The following is a 22,013-nucleotide window of genomic DNA, read 5'->3' as shown; positions in this document are numbered from 1 at the left end:
ATGCAGTTCCGTTCCGTCACTTGCGAAGATACTTTTACTAAGCAAACCATACCACAGATCTGGCACTACGTATTTGGCAATGTGCTTTCCATAGATGTACATATTTGAATCTTGCTATTTGCAAATAATTCCTAGCGAAAGGCACTAGGGAAAAAGAAAAAAAAAAATACTAACTCTAACTATTGACATTGACAATTTATTTTATGATTTCAAAGAAATGTCAGTCGATAATAATTAATGAAATAGCTGTACATTCCTGAACCTACTATATCAAATTTTCTCATACCACTTGAGTAGGTACCTACGATAACGCACGAGTAGTTATGATTTCCTATTACTATAATTAAGTTCGTTGAATTATTTTTATATCGTCCTTAATTTTATCTATTTTTCTGTATATCTATTAAACCAAAGTCTTAACTAGCGTAACTTGGTAATTAAGTTTTACTTCTAACTATAGTGTAGATGAAACTGAAGTATTAAGTAGATATTAGGTAGATAACTAAAAACTTGAAAATAGGCTAATGTAAAATTTGTAGATTTTAATTATACTCTATACCCCTATAGAGTATAATTAATATCTACAAATCTTTTTCTATTATGATTTAATTAATTTCAGCTGCTCAAATAATATGTAAAGTAATATTGAAGTTAGGTTCTATAAAATTCAGTTAATACAACTGAATATGTAGCTATAGTGGTCCATAGAGATACTATGTGTAGGCCTTCTACTTGAACTATAGTCGTGCCAATACGGTTCTGATAATATGAGACTATCTCTAGTTTATATGTTATTTACAAGCTACGAGTAAGGTATGTAGTGAACTAACATGTCTTAAAAATGAATGCGGAATATCATAGCTTTGATAACAAAAATATTCAGACCGTCAATGAATATTTTTTTTTTTTTTTATATATTAATAGCGGGCAAACGAGCAAGTGGGTCACCTGACGGTGAGTGATCACCGCCGCCCATAAACATCTGCAGCACCAGAGGAGCCACCGATGCGTTGCCGGCTTTTAAGGAATTCGCCCCAAATAACCCTAGATAGAATTTTTGAGGAAACACATCAAATGGGAGATTGTTCCACAGTTTGTGGAACAATCGCGGTAGAAATGATCTGGTATTTCGAACAGTAGAAGAATACCAGGCATCCAGATGATGAGGGTGGAATTTATTTCTACGACGTGAGGTGCGGTCAGAGAACAGGGAAGGATGTATCAACGCAAATAACTCTTCGGAACACTCTCCATTATAGAGTCGATAGAACACACAAAGGGAGCTAACATCTCTTCGGTGCCCAGGGATTGTCAACAAGTCGAACTGCCCGCTTTTGTATCCGATTAAATGGAAGGAGTTGGTAAAGAGGTGCCCCAGCCCAAAGATGCGAGCAGTACTCCATGTGAGGTCTTACTTGCGCTTTATAGAGCTGGAGTCTATGCTTTGACGCAAAGTAACGTTTTGCTCTGTTGAGCACACCAAGCTTTTTGGAAGCTAATTTAGCTTTACCTTCCAAGTGAGCGCGGAACTGGACTTCGTTCGAGATGTTGACACCGAGGATCCCAATGCTATTGGAAACAGTGAGGAGAGTGTTCTGGAACTGAGGTGCCGCGGTGAACGCGGTTTTTTTTAGCTGTAAACGCGCAGACTTGGGTCTTGGTGGGGTTAAACTGAACAATGTTTTGTGCTCCCCATACGGACGCTTTGTCCAAGAGACCCTCAATTTCAGACACACGCTTACTTCTGCACTCCACCAGCTGAGAAGGAGAGAGCTGTGCAGGCCCTTTATAGAGAGCATCACCCGTGCTATCATCTGCATAACAATGGAAGCCATTATTGTCCAGCATGTCATTGATATGCAAAATAAACAGTGTGGACGATACCACTAAACCCTGCGGAACGCCAGCATTAATGGGCTTAGGGTTAGAGCAAAAACCGTCGACTGCGACTTTAATGCTGCGCTCATTAAGGAAGCTGGCTATCGCAAATTCTCAGGCAGCCCATAGGATGGTAGCTTCGAAAGAAGTGCCTTATGCCATACCCGATCGAAGGCTTTTGCGATGTCCAAGCTAACTGCTAGAGCCTCTCCTTTTCTATCTATTGCCTCCGCCCACCGGTGAGTGAGATAAACCAGAAGGTCACCAGCTGATCTACCATGCCTAAACCCATATTGGCGATCACTAATAAGCTGATGCTCTTCCAGGTATTTTAGCAACTGGTTGTTTATGATAGACTCCATCACCTTAGATAGTAGGGAGGTGACTGCGATTGGCCTGTAGTTAGCAGGGTCGAACTTATCGCCTTTCTTGGGAACGGGATGCACCAAGGCAGTCTTCCAAGACGACGGAACCGTGCCGGCAGAGTAAGAGTGCCGAAACAGTCGCGTTAGAACCGGAGTCAGCTCAGGAGCGCACGTTTTAAGCACGACCGCAGGAATACCGTCAGGCCCACTGGCCTTGTTTACGTCGAGAGAGAAAAGAGCCTTACGCACATAACTCTGGGTAAAACTAATGTCACACAAAGAGCTTAGACATCGCGTGATCGAAGGTGGTGTTCTCCCTCCATCATTAAGAGACGAGTTTGAGGCGAAGAGTGTGCACAAAATTTCGGCTTTCTCTTGAGCGGCGTGGGCAAGGGTATCCGGTTTGCGTAAAAGTGGAAATGTAGATCGGCAGAAGTTGCCTTGTATAGCTTTGGACAGAGACCAGAAGGCACGCGAGCCAGAAAGCATCTTAACTAATCTCTGTCCAATTCTATCGATGTGCCTCAATCTAGCACTGGTTATAGCTTTTTTGTAGGTTCTGGAGGCAGTGTTAAAATTCTTTTTGAAATCACCCACTGTGAGGGTGGGTTAATAATAAATATTGTATGAGGTGCATAGTTATAAGAATTAAGTCAGTACATGCCTAACGCTGGTGTATCATTGACACGTCCATACATGGCGCAGTCGGGAAATTAAAATTAAAGTAGAAAACTCTGGAAACATGGAAAGTATATTGACGCCGCCGTCTTCGTTTTGTTTTGACAAAAATGCATCGGACGCAAATAACATTCATGACAAATGGATCAAGTGGAAAAGAAGTTATGAAATATACAGTAAAGCGTGTGAAATAAATAAAAAATCATTGGAAATACAGGTGAACATTTTATTGCACGTGGTGGGTGAGCAGTGTCGAGAAATTTTAGATCAACTGCCAGAGAAATGCACGACTGTTGAAAACATATGGAAAAAGTTGGATGAACAATTCAAAACAAAAAGAAACGTAACGGTTGAACGTCATAGATTTTTTTATTCGTGATCAACGTGATTATTTCAGTATGAAAGGTCATGTCCTTCGGAAGGTTGCTGTAAAGCAACAGTTGCTGTAAAGCAACAGTTGCTGTTGAGAAGAAGGGTTGGTGTCGTAACGCTAAAGCACTTAACGAAACGTCCGAGTGAGAGAGAGTCAGTGACCACGGCCGAAGCCTCCGACCAGACCAGCGTAATTACAGAAATTATGAATTCCCAAATTGCCTCAGCCGGGGACCAAACCCGGGCACTCACTGGTGATGATAATAATAATAATATCTTTATTTTATCTAAATAAACGTATACATTTCATGAGTGTGAAGCCCTGTCTTCTGCGGTAGTTAAAACTGTGTTACAGGAGACAGTGTCTTCCCTATATCTATGGTCTTATTAACAAACGTTTGACAATTTTACAGGGAAAATTATATAAAGGAAAAAAAAAAAAAAGAAATAAATAATTTTTTTTTTTTTTTTTTTATTTTATAAATCTGCAATCAGTCGCGAGACTATAATCAGATGTGCTGGGTGAGTTATTGGCATTTACAGACGAGGGAGCCATCGCTCAACCGTCCGTCAATTGTCGAGCACATCAGCTCGTTTTAGGCGTTTCACACGTGGAGCTACTAATAGTGAGCTAGCAAGATGGTTGGGGTGTTTAGCAAGGCGTTCTTTGTGTTTTTTACAGAACCTGCCGATTTCCTCAAATACCGTTGGCATTTCGAGATACTGATGAATCTCGTCGTTGCGTGCGAACCAGGGAGCATCAGTGATTACCCGTAGAATTTTGTTTTGGACCCTTTGGATGCGCATCATGTTAGACTTACTGCAGATACCCCACAGCTGTATGCCGTAAAGCCAGATGGGTTTGAGCATTGCGCAATATACGAGCAATTTGTTATTGAGCCTCAGCGCAGACTGCCGGCCAAGCAGCCAGAGCAAATTTCGGAATCTGAAATTGAGTTCATCTCTTTTGTGATCGATGTGGTATTTCCAGGTCAAGCGCCGGTCCAGACGGAAGCCCAGGTACTTGACACAAGTAGTTGGAGGTAGGTCTTCGTTTCCTAGCTTAACAGGTGGACAATCACCTTTCTTTAATGCAAAGGTGATGTGTTGGGATTTGGATGCACTAGTTTTAATCCGCCATTTGGAAAGCCACACGTGTGTTGCATCGAGCTGTTTTTGAAGGGTGGAACTAGCACGGTTAGCATCTTTATTGCAGGATAGAAAAGCAGCGTCATCGGCAAATGTCGCAATGGTAACATCAGGTGAATGCGGTATATCACTGGTAAAGATGTTGTAAAGGACAGGTCCAAGGACGGACCCCTGGGGCACACCTGCGGAGCAACTGTAGAAGCTGGATCTAGCATCGCGCTGCTTAACTTGAAACATTCTATTTTCCAAATAAGATGCGAGCAACAAAAACATAGAATGTGGTAGAATTTTTTTTATTTTTACCAAAAGTCCTGTATGCCATACTCTGTCAAAGGCCTGTTGAACGTCGAGAAATGCTGCCGAGCAATATTCCTTCTTTTCAAGACACTGTCGGATTGTGTGATATACCCTGTGGACTTGCTCGACTGTCGAGTGTTGTTTACGAAAGCCAAACTGGTGGACGGCAATTATGTCGCTTTCATCTAAGGCATTACTCAACCTCGTTAAGAATATCATTTCCCAGACCTTTGAAAGGACAGGAGTCAGACTAATTGGACGATAGGAGCTGGCTTCTTCTTGAGGTTTGCCTGATTTGTGTATCATAATAATTTGGGATACCTTCCAGATGTCAGGAAAATGGTTTAATTGGAAGATACGGTTAAATAGGTTAGCCAAGAAAGTTAGGCATTTTTTGGGGAGCTCCTTGAGAATGCGAGGAGTAATCAAGTCGAAACCAGGAGCTTTTGCAGAATCAAGGGAAGCAATAGTATTATATATCTCTTTAGGTGACGTTGGCTTGAGTGGTAGGCTCATCTGAAGATCCTGGTTCAGTATTTCCTGGATATCGGGGTCGTCTGGACCAGGATTGGGTTGAAATACTGTGTAAAGATGAGCCGCAAAGGCTTCTGCTTTTTCAATGTCAGAGCGAGCCCAAGCTGCACCGGTTTTAATAGGCGGGAAGTGGGGTTGAGGCTGGTTAAGTGTTTTCGTAGCCTTCCACAGCGATTGGTCCCCCTGGCCTGTAGCTGACAATGATTCAAGATTCGCCTTGATCGTGTTGTTTGACGAATCTGCCAGTATGGTTTTGAGTTCCTTTATAGCACGATTTAAGCTAGTTTTGTCATCAGGGCAGCGTGAGCTCTGCCAATTACGTCGAAGCCGCCTTTTTTCCTCAATTTTTGCCTTGATGACTAATGGAAGAAGGGTGCCGTGATGTTTGGGATTCAAATGAGGGGTGCTGAGCCAACCTGCAACTTGAATTAGGTTTGTTACATATAACGTAGCATAGTCAATGTCATCTTTATTCTTGAGAGGAATTTTTAAGTTTATTGTTTCGTTTATGAAGTCTCTAAATGATTGCCAGTCCGTTTTATGATTGAAGAGGTAGACATTATTATCTCTAGTGGTTACAGCAGTGCTGCAAAGCTCTAAAATTATTGGTGAATGGTCGGAAGACCCATCCAGACTTGGTGCTATGCTAGTAAAGAGGTGAGAAACGTTTTTTGTCACAAAGAAGTCTAAGAGATCAGGCCTTTTTTTAGTGTCCGAAGGCCAGTAACTAGGTTCACCAGTTGATAGTGTAAGTAGGTTGTTCTTGTCTATACTTCTTTTGAGTTCACTTCCCCGCGGCAGAGTACAGCGAGAGCCCCAGAAAGTATGTTTAGCGTTCCAATCGCCTCCCGCTATAAAGCGACTTCCCAATGTTTTAAAGTAGCTTGAAAATAGAGCCTCATCAATCTTGTGACGAGGCGGGCAGTAAATTGCTGAAAGCGTGATGAACTCTGACTTTTGCTCTAATTTAATTGTAGTAGCTTGTATTTGAGGAGTTCTATAATGATCTAATAAATGGTGTTTTAGACAATTCCTGATAATTACCGCCGTACCTCCATGTGCACTACCATCGGGGTGGGGTGTTAAATAGCTGCAGTATCCTGGTACCACAAATAAGCTCCTGTCAGTAACATGTGATTCTGATATGAGAACTACATCTAATTTGTTGGCAGACATGAAGGCTAATAGTTCATCTTTACGGCCAGTGAGGCCGTTAATGTTCCACGCAGCTATGCGTAAATGGTTTATTTTGAGACGTTAGTGATGAGTGTGGTTATAAGTCCCAGAAGGGTGCTTATTTGTTGAAGGAGGACGTCTATTTTTTCACTCTGTTTAAGCAGTAAATTTTCAATGGACCGTAGGGGTCCATGAGATGCTTAAAGTACATTGTCTTTTGGAGGTGATCTACGAGAGTTAACTGCTTCCGCATATGTTTGAGGTGCATTCCTTACAGGTCGCGAGGTCTGAGGATTCTCGCGTATGTTCGAGCTATACTTCACTTCGCTAGTAAGTGGTTTACCCTCTGAGCTAATGACTGGAAATGGTTTTCTGAAAAAGGCACCTTTTTTCCTCGAGAGTATCTCTTTGTAAACCTGACACCCTTTGTAATTCGCGGGATGATCAAGTAGACATAAGGCACACTTAGCTGGGGAGTTTCTATCCTTTTTCGGACATTCAGATGTTTTATGGCCTTCGCCGCATTTTACACAGCGATATGGTCTCATGCAATTATTCTTGGAGTGACCATATTGTTGACATCTGTGGCATTGTACAACTGTAGTTGACTTTCTAGGGGTTTCTATTTTTACTTTCTGGTGAAATACGTATTCAATATCTTTTAGCAATTTATTATTTGCGCTGGGTTCTACATTAACAAAGAAGGTAGATGTGGGATTTTTATCTGGGCCATACCTCGCGTTAATTATTTCCCCTCGAACTCTATTCCCCGTAGATTCCACAGCTTCAGTTATTGCAGAAAGGGGGGTTGAGTGATGCAAATTCTTAATAACAATACGGCAACATTTAGTATCTTTCCTGGTAAATGTGTGACCGATTAATCCTTTTTGTCTGATAACATCAATTATCTTTTTGTACTCTTCAACATTATCTATGTCAATTCTAAGGTTGTTTTTATTTACAATTTTGAGTTTAAAGTGTTCAGAGTTACTAGTTGACTCCAGTAACTTGAACAATTCATTAACGTCTTCAACGCCATACAAGATAATGGGAGGAGGTCTGTTTAGTTGTTTGTGGATGCCTGTTGTTGCACCACTGTCATCGGGTGGGTCTAATGGAAGATCGCTGAAGCTGTTATTTGTCTCTACATTAGGTGATATTGGAGGGGTGTTAACCCGTTTTCGTTTAGGACCTCTTGAGCTAGGCATTTTTTGCCAGCTTGGGGGATTTATTGGATCATTAACGTGGTTAGGGGTATCTGTCTGGGAAGCAGTAGCGGTTCCTGGAGATATGATAAAATTTCTATCCACTTCTTGTTGTATGATACCTGCGGTGTCACCTAGGGATGATGATCTCTGTCTAGTTAGGTTAACTGTTGAAGCTGGTATTGGACTGCTTATCATTGGCTTGTGTATAATTGGATTTGCATTTTGAGCAATGTGTCTTTCCTTCCTGATCTCACCTGTTGATGTGTGGTCTCTTTTCAGATGTTTGTGGAAAAGGCTAGGGTGAAATATTTGCTGTGTCATTTTCTTAGCAGGCTGCTCTTTAGTTTCGCGGTTGTGTTCGGAATTTGCTTTGTACGTCTCCTGTGCATAATTCTTAGAAAATGGTGGGGACCTTTGCAGTCCGCTTCTCTTGAATGGATCTTCTTTTCCTTTTTCCGATTCTTCTTTCTTCTTATCTGTCTCTCCTCTAACTCCAACTGACGATTTGGGTGAGCGGACATCGCCCCCCCCAGAATACGTGGGGCTGACTGACATATTGTCAGTGAGGGATTCTCCTTCTGCAGTGCAGTCGGTACCCTCCTGGGGTAGTTTAAATGTTTTCTTTTGTTCCGCCATCCAAATGTTTCCCCAAAGTTCCCTCCCATGGTTGCAGTGCGCCAGCCGGGTTAGATAGATAGATAGATAGATAGATAAAGTCTTTATTGCACACAATTTATAATATAAATTGAAAACATAAATACAAGAAGAATAACAATGCGCAAAGGCGGTCTTATCGCTTTAAGCGATCTCCTCCAGACAACCCTTAATGAAAGAAGAACAGGAGTATGGAAACGGGATAGTGCAATTTTAAAAATATATAACATAAACTACATCTACTATATATAACAATAATACATAAACAGTTAATACAAATACAAATAATACAGAAATAAATACATACACATATAAACATACATACACATATAAACAAATATATATATATATATATATATATATATATATATATATAAATAAATATAAATATACACAAATACATACAGAGCAAATATATTAGTTTATGACTCCGTAGATAAATAATATTCTTTTAAACGACTTTTGAAGATGCTTAATGATTTAGACTGTCTTATGTCTCTTGGCAATCCATTCCAGAGTATAACCACCTTGACTGTAAAAGAATTTCCATACGCATGCGAGTGACTGGCAGGAACATGCAACCTGTTGTCATCCTTAGCCCTCAAATAGCACTGAACATTGCTACCAAGAAAGTTGAATCGCTCTTTTAAATATGGTGGCGTCTGAGGATAAAATAAAATAGAATATAAAAGACAAAGAGCGTGCAAGTTCCTACGTGATCGAATTGGTAGCCAGTTTAACCGAGAACGATACTCGGACACATGATCAAACTTACGTATACCAAAGATAAACCGTATACATACGTTCTGCAGCCTCTCCAGTTTATCGAGCATGGTCTCTGATAAATCCAAGTAGCAAATATCAGCATAGTCTAAAATAGGTAATAGAAGAGAATTAGCTAAGAGAATTTTAGTTTTTAACGGTAGAAACTTCTTCCACCGTCTCAAGTATCCAACAGCGGCAAAAATTTTGCGACTCATTTCAGAAACTTGAGGTACCCAAGACATTGTATTGTCCAAAATTAGCCCAAGGTCTCTGACTGCACTATTCCAAGGTATAACAGTACCTTCAAATAGAACAGGTGGTAACCTGTTATATGATAGAGAGGAAAGGAAATAAGAGCTGCCTATTATAGTTACTTGAGATTTACTTGGATTTACTTGGAGACCAAATGACCGACACCAAGCCGCAATTTTATTTAAATCAGTATTAATATTATCAATGGCAACGGCAAGATTATCAATAGCCGCCGATGCATAAAACTGCAAATCATCAGCGTAAAAATGATAGGACGAAGATAAAACAGATGACACTGAGTTTATAAAAATTGAAAATAGAAGCGGAGAGAGAACACCACCCTGAGGTACTCCGGAAAGAAGTGGAAGAAAGGAAGATAGTTTACTGTCCGAACGAATACATTGCTGACGATTACATAAGTAAGACCGGAACCAGTTGACAACGTGAGGTGAAATGCTGACTGTCTTTAGAACAGCCAAAAGTAGATCAAAGTCTACGTTGTTAAACGCATTACTGAAATCTAAGAGAACTAATACGGTAAGGAGTTTCTTGTCGACAGCGAAACGAATATCATCGCAGACCTTGATCAAGGCTGTTGTTGTGCTATGACCACGACGAAAACCGGACTGGAGGGGGCTTAAAATATCATATCTGGTAAGATAGAGGCTAAGTTGCTGATGGACAATACGTTCGAGAACTTTAGACAGAAACGGAAGAATGGAGATAGGCCGAAAGTTTGAAGGATTTACAGGGTTACGAACTTTAGGAATAGGAACTACATATGCTTAGCAGAGTTAGCAGAGTGAACTCAACTCCTCCCGCCAGCCGCTAGTCTGAGCAGACCTTTTCGGTTCCAAGTTGTCCTTATCAGCTCTGCCCAGTACTGAAGGTGCTGCGCACATACCAACCTTCAGGAGTTTTTAACGACTCTCCAGTCGTTGCTAATTTTGGTTCGCGCCGAGTATTTTATTTCCCCGGTACCATCCATATCTGGAAGGAACTCCCCGATCCACCACCTGGGGACGCGCCCGATGGGGGATTAGCAACCCCTCACGGGGTTATAAATAAATGAAGAGAATTATATAAATTTTTGAGGCGGGTGCTTAGGTAGGTACATTTTATTTGTTTGTGGGTGTGGGCGTGTTTGTATGCGTGTGTGTGTGCGTGTTTATATGCGTGTGTGTGCGTGTGTGTTTATGTTTAATTTGTAATTTGTTTTAGTTAAATTAGATATTCTTATGGAATATTTTCTCTGTACCCTCATAATCGTGATCTTTTAGCCAAGCTTTAATGTATGCTAATAAACGTTAACTTATTATAAACTTACTCAAGGTTGGCATAGCATGCACCGCTATCAAGCCCTGGAAAAGAATAAAAAACACATTTTTAATATTTTTTGACGAAACGGTGAGCGGTGTGAACCCGGGACCTAATACCGTAGGAGGTCCCGAGCACGTTTTCCGGCAGGGCCGATTTAGGGAATTTATAATTTCTGAATTTTCTCTAGTCCGTTCTGGTGGGAGTCTTTGGCCGTGGCTAGTTACCACCCTACCGACAAAGACGTGCCGCTAAGCGATTTAGTGTTCCGGTGCGATGTCGCGTAGAAACCGATTAGGGAAATGACTACTGCCTAACAGCCCAATAGTGGGCAGCGACCCTGCTTTATAAGTCCAATGCTGTGGGGTCGATTCCCACAACTGCATAATGTTTGATAGACGTTTTTCAGTGCCTGAGTACTTATTTGTATATTATAAGTATTTATGTATATCTTAGTACCCATAACACAGGCTACGCTCACTTTGGGGCAAGATGGCGATGTGTGTATTGTCGTAGTATACGTATTTATTTATTTCGTTGTGATTCCGTTTAAAGCCACTTACATTCAATTGCTTTAAATTAAAAACGTACATAACTCCGAAAAGTTAGAGGTGTGCCGGGGATCGAACTCGGTCCCCCTTTCATTACAGTGTACATTATTCTACTAGTCAGACCCTTTCATGTGACACCCATTTTGAGTGAGTTAACAAAATACTATGTAATCCTCCATTTTGTGCCGGCGGGCATCTTAGACCGATTTTCATCATACTAACAACACTCCCGACTAATTAAGCTTTCAAACAAAAAAACCAAATCAAAATCGGTTCATATGTTCGCAAAATACGACGCCACAGACAAACACAAAACACACAGACACGTAAAACTTCTAACACTCCGTCGTTTTTTTAGTATATTAGAAAGGAATATTACTCACAATTAAGGCTAGTGCCAGCAGCGTCCTCATGTTTTGAAATAACAGAACAAATTAAAGCAATGGAATTCGGTACTGCGTCATTTTTATAGAAATTCTTAAAGCGTTTCGAAAATTTATCCAAACAACGTCGAAATGTTGATGAAAATGGCTAACTGAGTCACTCAACATTGTATTGTCTCTAGAGATATTATTTTAAATTAATTTTCCTCGGACGCAAGTACTTACGTGTTGGTATTGTTGGTAACGGTCCTTAAACCGACGCAAAACGACGTAGCGTTATAAGTTTCGTGTCTGTGTGTGTGTCTGAAATGTTTTTTTGTTTTAGAGGTGAATAAGTCGGGAGGGTTTTTAGCTATGTTTGTTTAAAACCAGTCTAAGATGGTGGCCGTAACAAAATGGCGGATTAAATATTTTTTTCATTACTGCCTACTTATTGTAGAATAATGTACACTATAATTAAAGCCGTGGGTATTTTTGTGAAATATACTTATGTATACTTCAATATTATTTCGTAATTCCGTTACACGTTGTATATATAATAATATCAGAATAAATATAAAAGATAACAGCAGTTGCCCGCGTTTATTACGTTTTTTACAAATCCCTTAGGTACCGTCTATTGTCCTGGTATAAATAACAGTCTTTGTTTCTCTCCGTTCTTTCAACTAACTATATACCATAAATCAAATCGATTGATTACATAGTTGGGGCGTGAAGGCATGACAAACAAACAACTTACTATTCACTAATATTATAAATGCGAAAGTGTGTTTGTCCGTCCATCATAAACGCAGCAACAGAGCAACGGATGTAAGTGAATTTCTGCATAGAGATAGTTTATGGGCCGGAGAGTGGTATGGGCTACTTTTTATCATGGAAAAATGCAAAGTTCCTGTTAGAAGATACGCTTGCGCTCTCGCTTGCTGGCTTGCTTGCATTTTTAGTAGCTTGGATAAAAAGTAGCCCATGTAGCTCATAAAACTATGCCTTTTTTTTTTTAAATTCCACTAGTAAGTAAGCTCTTCTCATTGTGGGAATAGACCCGTGCCCTTTAGTGGGCCGGTAAAGGGTTGATACGATGATAATTTCTTTTGTATGTAATAAATGAATACTAAATTTTGTAAAGGCGCAAAACAAAAGTTGTTAGTTTTAATGATGGGAACTGCAAGGCCGGGACCTTTGATTTGTTTTTATTGAACCCTACGTATATTTTCTATCTAGATAAATAGATATTATAGTATCAGTAAAACTGTCTCGAAATGCACATCCTTTTTAAAAAAAAACATAACTTACCTAACAAAATAAAAGGACGCATTCTTATTGGTCGTTCCACCTACGGGAAATCCCCGCAGTTATGACAGTGACAAGCTGGCCGCTGGATATTACGATTGACGGACTTCCCCGCTGTTAAGATGATGACAAGAGAAATTATCTGACCGTAATAAAACCACCAAACTCTGACCAGGCAGATGTTCGACTGATTTTCACTGGCCACGATTTAAAAAAGAAAGGGAGAATGTGAAGAAGTAAATAGGAAGTGAAATAAAATTCAAAATTCATTTATTTCAAGTAGGCCTAATTAATAAGCACTTATGAAACGTCAAGTCTGTTTGTAGTGACTCTACCACCGGTTCGGAAGGCAGATTCCACTGAGAAGAGCCGGCAAGAAATGAAGACAGAAAAACTAACCTCCATAAAGCTGGAGGCGTCAGAGAAATGGTAATGTATAAAAATATACATGGAAGAGATAATAAAAGTAAAGGAAAGTGACGAAAGAGGGGGGGAGGTAATGGACAATGACGTAAGTGGTAGGCCAAAAGGCAGGTACACTAACCTGTAGAAGGCAGGATGGATTTTTAGCCGGTAGAAGTCCGACACAATCCATGTCCATGAGGATTTTCCCCTCTTAATTATAAATAAATAATAGAATAACAAAAAAAAGCAAATAAGCTTAATTTTCATGATTAGGTAGCGACCAATAAAAACCACGAATCGATGTGTTCTCACTTTCCTATCGACCAATAAAAATGCATCCTTATATTGCAAACAAACAAAAAAAAACAATATGCATACATTTATATACCCAGTGATTTTTTTTGAGTCGAACATTCAATGCCCTTTTTAATCTATCCAATCTACAGTAATTCTGAGCAATATTCAAAATAATTAAAGTTTACTTTACACTGACTAGTGATAAGAAATAAATATTATTACAGTATTAAGAAATTCAGAAGCCGCTGATCAAATTATGTACAATTTTTTTTTTATGGAAACTTTTTTTGAATCGCTGCTATTCGTTACGTTAAAGAAACAAACACATAAATGTAAAGGATTTAGTCGGCGAGATAGACGGCCTCCCTTTAATTTCCGGCCGGGGCAATTCGGGAATTCATAATTTCTGAATTTCTGTGACAAAGGCTCCACGCATGCCAAATTTCATCCAAATCCGTTCAGCATTTTTTGCGTGATTGAGTAACAAACATCCACGTTTTCACATTTATAATATTAGTAGTTAACTTCATTAAATAAAAGGAAAAAATGTACGGAATTTTAATTTGAATATTAAAAGGTCGCTATACAAAATACAAAGTAACGAACTAGCAAATTAAAAAAAAATCTGAGCGACCTTTTAAAATTTGAATTTTTAATTGAAACCTTCAGGAATTAATTTTTTTTTTGGTCTATAAAAATATACCGTAACAAGAAAAAAACCGCGACCTTTTAATAATTTTTATTGAGCTGTCTCCAAAGGACAGCCACCGTCGAAAACAGACAACATCGAAAACCGATATTTTTTGACGTGAGACTAAAAAAAAAAATTAGTCTGTTTTTTGCGCCACCCTAATATGTATAAATAAAATAATAAAATAAAAATAAAAAGCCTTTTATTTCTTGCGTTCCATAGTACAATTTCATTTACAGTGTGCATATAGAATAGATTAGAAATAAATAAATTAAAATTAATGTGATTATGATTAGCAAATAATTACAATATAATAATAATATATTAAAATCCATTTTATTTTTGTAGTTTCATTTAAAAATGTATAAGTAAATTCATTAGTTGTCGATTTAAGTTAGTGTTATAATTTGCATAACATCTTCGCAGTAATCAATTTAATGTTTTTTTAGGCAAGAACCCTCTCCATGAAAGGTAAAGGCCTCCTCCAGAGAAGACCAGTACTCTCTATTCTCTGCCGCTCGTAACCAATGAGGACCTGCTACTTTTATGATATCGTCTACCCAGCGTGCATTTGGTCTTCCTCTCTTTCTCTGTCCTAGTGGGCCTGTCCATTGTGTTGTCTTTCTTGTCCATCTGTCGTCGCTTAGCCTCGCTACGTGACCAGCCCATCGCCATTTGAGCTTTTGTGAATAATTGAGAGCGTCAATGGCTTGAGTTTTCTGTCTTATATGAGTGTGGCGGATCTTTTGGATTTTCCTTATTTTCATAATGCTCCTCTCCATACTCCTTTGGCTGGATATAATTTTGTTTTTTACTTTTCTGGTAAATTTCCAAGTTTGGCAGGCGTATGTTAATGAGGGCAGTAGGCAGGTGTTCATGACTCTCGTCTTCATTCGTATGGACATTTTACTTTTGAGTATTTCTTTGAAGCTCCAGAACTTTTTCCATGTGATGTTGACTCTTCTCTCTACTTCTTGTTCGTTATTTTCTTGGCTAAATGAAATTTGCTTTCCCAGGTAAATGTAGGCTTTTACATATGTTAGGGGTGATTTTTCCAGGTATATTGGTCTTTCAGTATGGTTCGTCATGACATTTGTTTTTGTTAGGTTGATTTCCAAGCCCACTTTACGACTTTCTTGGTATAGATCGTTTATCATTTCTTGTAGTTGGTTTGTATTTTCTGAGAGCAAGACTATGTCGTCAGCAAATCTCAAATGACTCAAGTAACGTCCTTTTATATTTATGCCAACTTTTTCCCAATTTAGTTTGCCAATAATGGCCTGTAGCACTGCTATGAAGATAGTTGGAGAGAGTGGGTCTCCCTGCCGTACACCTCTGCCCATTTGTATGGGTGGTCCTGTAGTCTCTAGCTTCACTCTACTAGTACTGTTATCATAGATATTTTTTATGGTTTTTATGTAGTCTAGTGGTACTTCTTGAGAGAGTAGCGTATCCCAAATTGATGAATGGAACAGAGAGTCAAATGCTTTTTGGTAGTCGATAAATGCAATATAGAGTGGTCTCTTGAACTCTTGGTATTTTTCTATCAGCATCTCTAGCGAGTGTATGTGATCCACTGTTGAAAAATTTCTTCTGAAGCCGGCCTGTTCAATAGGTTGGTATTTTTCTGTGCTTTCTTTTATCTTTTTCTCGATTATTGAGGAAAACAGTTTATATAGTGAAGGTAGTAGGCTTATCGGTCTGTAGTTATTTATGTTGTTAGGGTCTCCTTTTTTATAAAGCAATATAATGTTTGACTCTGACCATTGACGTGGTGTATATGAGCTGTTCAGTATCTGATTAAACAGTAGAGTTAGTGGTTTTGCTAGGAACTCACAACCAGTTGTTATGATTTCATTGGTGATACCGTCGGGGCCTGGGCTTTTCTCTGTTTTTAGTGTTTTAATCCCTTTAATCACTTCAGAATCATCTATGCTTGCTCTCGTCTCTCCTCTATTTGTGTCCGGTAGTTCGTATCCATATTGGCTCGGTGTGCTGTATAGTTGCTTATAGAATTTTGTTGCTATTTTCAGTATTTCGGATCTATTTTGGGTATTATTTGTTTTGTCTTTCAACTCTTCAATCCATAGTTTATGTGTTCTCAGTTCCTTGTATGCCTTCTTGACACTGTTTGTGGTATTAAGGTGTTTTTCGAAGGTTCTTGTGCGGTGCGCCTTGTAGTCTAAGTAGGTACATTTACTAATGAGTTTGTAGAGTGCTTTTAGTTCATTTTTCATGGCTCTTGATTTTGGTTTAGTCTTTTGTAATTCTTGTCTTCTGCAAATTAACGCCTTTGTGCGTGCTGATAGTGTCGGGTTTTTTCCTGGATTTGTTCTAGGTGTAACCTCGTAAGCTTTTTTTAGGCTGGTGTCTATTGCGCTTATAATATTATCGTAGTGATGTTGAACGGAGTCCTCGTCTCTCCAGTTCATAAGTAAGTTTGTTGTGCAACTTTTCAGCGTTTGTTTGTAGGCTTGTATTTCTTCTTCTTTTTTTAATTGGGATCTGGAGCATTGGCCAAACATACACCGGCTTTTTGTTATGGGAAGAATGTTAAGTGTCGCTCTCACAGGTCTGTGATCCGAGGGGTAAGTGATGTTTAAAGACTGTATATTGCATATGTTTTTGTGTAAAGTTGTCAAGATATAGTCTATTTCGTTTTTTATTTTGCCATTTGGAGATCTCCAAGTCCATCTTTGTTTACTATTTTTTTTGAAGAAGGTGTTCATGATAGATAGGTTATTCTCGTGCGCAAACTCAATGAGTCTATCTCCTCTACTGTTTCTATCTCCGTAGCCGTGGTTGCCAGTAGCGGTTTCATTAGGATTGGTTTGTCCTATTTTGGCGTTAAAATCTCCCATGACTATGATATTGTTATCTGAGAGTTGTATAGCTTTGTCGACAGTATTGTAGAAAAATTCCAACACCTCGTCGCTCGACGCCTCCGTTGGAGCGTAGACTTGAATGATACTTAATTTTAAGTTATTGATATTCATCCTTAACAACGCTACTCTTTCTGATAGTCCTGTGAAGCTTATGATGTATCGTTTTAGATGTTTTTTGACAATAAATCCTACTCCATACAATCCAGGCGTTTCTCCAATGTAGTATAAAATAAACTCGTCGTGTTCTTCAATCTTGTTTCCAAGTTTTCTAATTTCTGATAGACCAATAATATCAAACTTTATATTTTTCAGACACTCTGTTAATTCCAATAATCGTGAGTATGTCGACAAAGTTTTAACATTGTATGTTATTATGTATAGGGTATTATGATGGCTGTTTTTTGTACTGTTTGTTTTTATTTTCTCTGGAGGGTTTTGGTCGTGATCTTCCACGGTGACCGGCCGGCTTGGAAGATGCTTTTTATTCTTTATTTGTGTATTTGTCGTGTTTTTCATGTGAGAGGGGGGCGGTAGTTGCTATTGTTTTAAGTTTTTATCTATTTGTTCGCTTCGTGGGTTTCCAGGGTTTTTGTTGGTTAAAAAACCAAGTATTCCTGGTTTGAGGACTCCTTCTGTTAAACTTGACGATCTCTGTAGTTCTTGTTTTGTCTGAGTTTTGTTCTTTTTGTTTACTTGTGTACCTTGTAATATTCCTGTAGGATCGTTTATGCCTGGTGATGTTGGTAGTGTTCTTTTCTTATTGCCTGATGAATCTGCGTTATTTCGGCGTATTATTAGTTTATCATACCTGATGGTGGCATAATTTCCTTTCTCTCTTTCTATTTTCATTTGTTCTCGTAATTCCTTCCTTTTTTCTAGAATGTGTTGTGGAAAGTCTTCATTTATATAATAATCAGTATTTTTTAGTACTTTTCTCTGTTTATAAATTCTTATTTTTGTGCCCAGTGTAGTGAATGTTACAGTAATCGGTCGGGTTTTTTCTCCTTTCTTCCCTATTCTCCTAATTTCTTGTATTTCACTGCTCCCTAGCTCTATTGAGAAGTAGCGTTTTATGAAACTTTTGATGTTTTCTTCTGAGTTTTCATAAGATGTTTCCGTCTCCGCTAAGCCGAATATAACTATGTTTCTCTGTCTTGATTGCTTCTCTAGGAAGTATAATCTTTTCTCCTGATTTTCAAGCTTTTCTTCAAGGTTATTGTATTTTTCTTCCATTATTTTGAATTTTTCTTCTAATTTGAGATTTATGTTATGTGTAACTTGTTGCGTGACGTTCTCTGCTGATTGCACAATAGTCAGTTTTTGTTCGTTAAGTTCGCTTTGTATTTTTTGGAGCATATTCATTACTTCTTCCATGGTTTGCACGTTATTATGTTTTCGATTAGGAAGAAAATACTTTTATTTTGATACTTGTGCTGCCCTCTGTTGGTTTGGTTAGGTACTGTACGCGGAACGATGACTTAGAGGCTGCTGACGGCTGGCTACCTCGAGCTAAGCTAGTTTTCACTAAATCTCCTAGATGGCGTTATTACCTTGATCGATATTGATGTATCAATATAAATAAAAAATAAAAAAAGGCAATAAAAAATAAAAAATTCTATATCTATATAATAATAATAAAGAAACATTAATGTCTATTAAAACGAGTCGAGATTCGATCGCTGACTCAGATTCGTTGTATTGAGGTAAGGCTGGGCGTTCTACGGCCAGTCCACCACGGCTTTGGTACAATATTGTGAAATTGTTAGTCAGTATCTAACAGGTTGTCTTTGTTTAACGTTCAACGTCCACCACCCAGTTTAAGTAGGTCACTGCACCGCAATCTGAATGAACGCAACGTAGGTACACTTTGGATTACGTCACTGTGTTTGAAAATGTAAACGGTCACTAATTTTTGGATTTGGAAGAATTAACAGGTTTGTAGTCATTTATTGCACTTAGTTTGGTTTATTTATACACTGGTTATTATGGTTACTCGAAAGTTTGTTTATTTATGAAAAGTTTATGTTTTTGTTGTTTAAAATTCACTTGATATGGTCAACATTTTAAATACGATTTTTATGAAAACTACTCCACAGAATCCTTTGCAAACGTTTCTATGTGTGATTTGCACTAATATTTATTGGATAATCACTGGGTAGAACGAAAATTCGACATTATTTATTTTTAAAACAGAGTTTATCACAGAGCTAATCCTATACTTGGCGATGCTAGCGCCGCCCCCCTAATATGTATATATATATTTAATTCCACTACAAGTTAGCCCTTGATTGCAATCTCACCCGGTGGTAAGTGATTATGCAGTCTAAGATGGTAGCAGGCTAACCTGTTAGAAAGCATGGTGGTCATACCCCTAATTGATATCTACGCGACATCGCACGGGAACACTAAATCGCTTAACGGCACGTCTTTGTCAGTAGGGTGGTAACTAGCCACGGCCCAACCTCCTACCAGACCAGACCAGCTAAAATTCAGAAATTATAAATTCCCGAATTCACAGCGCTCACCGTTGCGCCGGGGAGGTCGTCTACTTTCCAAAAGTTTTACTGCTGCCTTGTGTGAATTGTGGATTTTATTTCTACTGCATGGCACGACAACGCGCCGCTAACACTCGATATAGAATGCTTCTTATACACCAAACTAGAATTAAAATGTTTATTATTTCTTGCCAATGAATAGTAGACAATGGACGCATTAGCTGGGTCAATATTGTAAGACGAAAAAAAGTCACCGTGTATATATATATATATATGGTAAAACTATTTAAAACGCTGAGAGTAACAATAACCGAAAGGTATAGTATAATGTAACTTATCAACTTTGTTTTAAAACTCAAATTTGATTACAATCACTGTCAGACTTCATTCACAACAGATTGTTATAATATAGAAATCTTAATGAAAACCAACTAGAAATTTGTCGCCGCGTACGTTACTCTGAGTACACCAATTGGAATTTTATATTAGAAAAACGAGGGTTCGATTTCCACAACTGGAAAATGTTTGTGTGATGAACATGAATGTTTTTCAGTGTCTGGGTGTTTATCTGTATATTATAAGTATTTATGTATATTATTCATAAAAATATTCATCAGTCATCTTAGTACCCATAACGCAAGCTACGCTTACTTTGGGGCTAGATGGCGATGTGTGTATTGTTTTAGAATATTTTTTTATGATTATTTATTTTGATTTTTTAAACTACATTGCCTCTTACGCTCTGAAACAACTAGTGTACACTGTTGTGGAAAACAGTAATGTATGACTCCAAGCGCGTAATGCTTCTAGCATAGACAGCAGGGCTAGCTCAGGCTTGCGACAAAAATTAAGCAAAACCAGTTTTTACTGAAAGAAATCTAATACAGTCCTAACATCACATACAAAATTCAAATCAAGTATCTAGTGACACTTTATTAGGTACGCATCGCGTAGAATAGGTACTATGCACGTATCGGTCTTTTATGTTCAATAAGTTAACATTTAGAATGTTTCGATTTTTTTTTTGTATAGAAAAAAAATATGCTTTTTTATGAATTAATACTTTTACAGGGTGATTTCTTATGAAATATACTCATGCAACCTTCAACAGTATTTCTTAATTCCGTTACACGTTGTATTATTTTGAAGGCTGATTGGCGCAGTGGGCGACCTTGCTTTCTGAGTGCAAGTCTGTGAGTTCGATTCCCACAACTGGAATTTGTGATAAACATGAATGTGTTTCAGTGTCTGGGTGTTTATTTTTATATTATAAGTATTTATGTTTATTGTTCAAAACAATTTTTCATCTTAGTGCCCATAACATATGTGTATAAGATGTGTGTATGACATAAAATATTTTAAAAAACGTTTTATATAAACCGACAATTTCGATAAGATTACTACGAACAGCGTTTTAAACAGGTTTTTCAAACAAAACCTTTCTAATAAACTCTTTAATCATAAAATACATTATAGCGTATAATTCAACACAACGGTAATGCCTTGTTTTATGGGCGCCGGGATAAATCCTGAGCGTATATATTTTTAAAAAAACATCCTAGAGCAGCGAATGTTTTGCATCTAAAATCCGGATATAGCATATCGAGAGGTTTAGAGGTGCCCATACTCTTCTTTCACACCTGGCATCAGTAAAATATGTACTCCATGGTTTAAACGTGCATAGCGTATAAAGGGCTCTAGTGAGAGGGAGGTCATCTCGCGAGGGTTTTGCATCTCAAATCCGGAGTGCAGCAAAAGGTTTAGGGGCGCCCAAAACAAATAAAGCATTACCCCTGTATTTTATAATCTTTTTCACACTTCACATACAATAAAATCTAATCCAATCTGATTTCTGGATAACAGGCTCTGGCGAAAGGGACAGCGCGCATTCAAATCGAGCGAGATAGCTATATAAGTATGAACACAATTTTCTTCAGAAGTGGGATGTTCCCTAATTAAAATAACATTACAACATATTGATAATGGATTTCAGCACAACATTACAACTCGCTATGCATGCAATTATGTACTTTAACCATTAAGTAACAGGTCTTGGAAATAGGAATTTTCAAGCTATTATTGTGCAATTAACATTTCAACTCAATAGATCCGTGGTCAGAGTGAAATACAACTTATTTACATTATCTTAAGGTTCAAATTTGTACATATTTCATACTGACACAATGGCTCTTAAGGATTCAATATAAGATGCTAATGGTTTATAGAATTGTCAAACTTAGGCAAAGCCGCGGGCGGCGAAATGGTATTAACTTGTTTCTATATGATTTATGACCATTTTGCCTTAGCCATCTGTGATCCTATTGAACTTAAATATGATCAGCCGATGTTTTGGTTGTCATTGCGTAATTTT

The 22,013-nt window shown here is 38.3% G+C and overlaps 1 protein-coding gene across 1 annotated transcript; it reads right to left on the bottom strand.

Annotated features, from left to right (window-relative positions):
- Positions 1-17,658: 17,658 nt before the first annotated feature.
- Positions 17,659-18,683, bottom strand: LOC120636735. The gene has a single exon (XM_039908294.1). The coding sequence runs from the start codon at positions 18,519-18,521 to the stop codon at positions 17,685-17,687; it is 837 nt and encodes a 278-aa protein (XP_039764228.1). The 5' UTR covers positions 18,522-18,683; the 3' UTR covers positions 17,659-17,684.
- Positions 18,684-22,013: the final 3,330 nt, after the last annotated feature.

This window comes from Pararge aegeria (genome assembly GCF_905163445.1).
Source record: "Pararge aegeria chromosome W unlocalized genomic scaffold, ilParAegt1.1 SUPER_W_unloc_1, whole genome shotgun sequence".
In the NCBI taxonomy this organism is placed as follows: domain Eukaryota; kingdom Metazoa; phylum Arthropoda; class Insecta; order Lepidoptera; family Nymphalidae; genus Pararge; species Pararge aegeria.
This window is presented reverse-complemented; position numbering and strand designations above follow the sequence as displayed.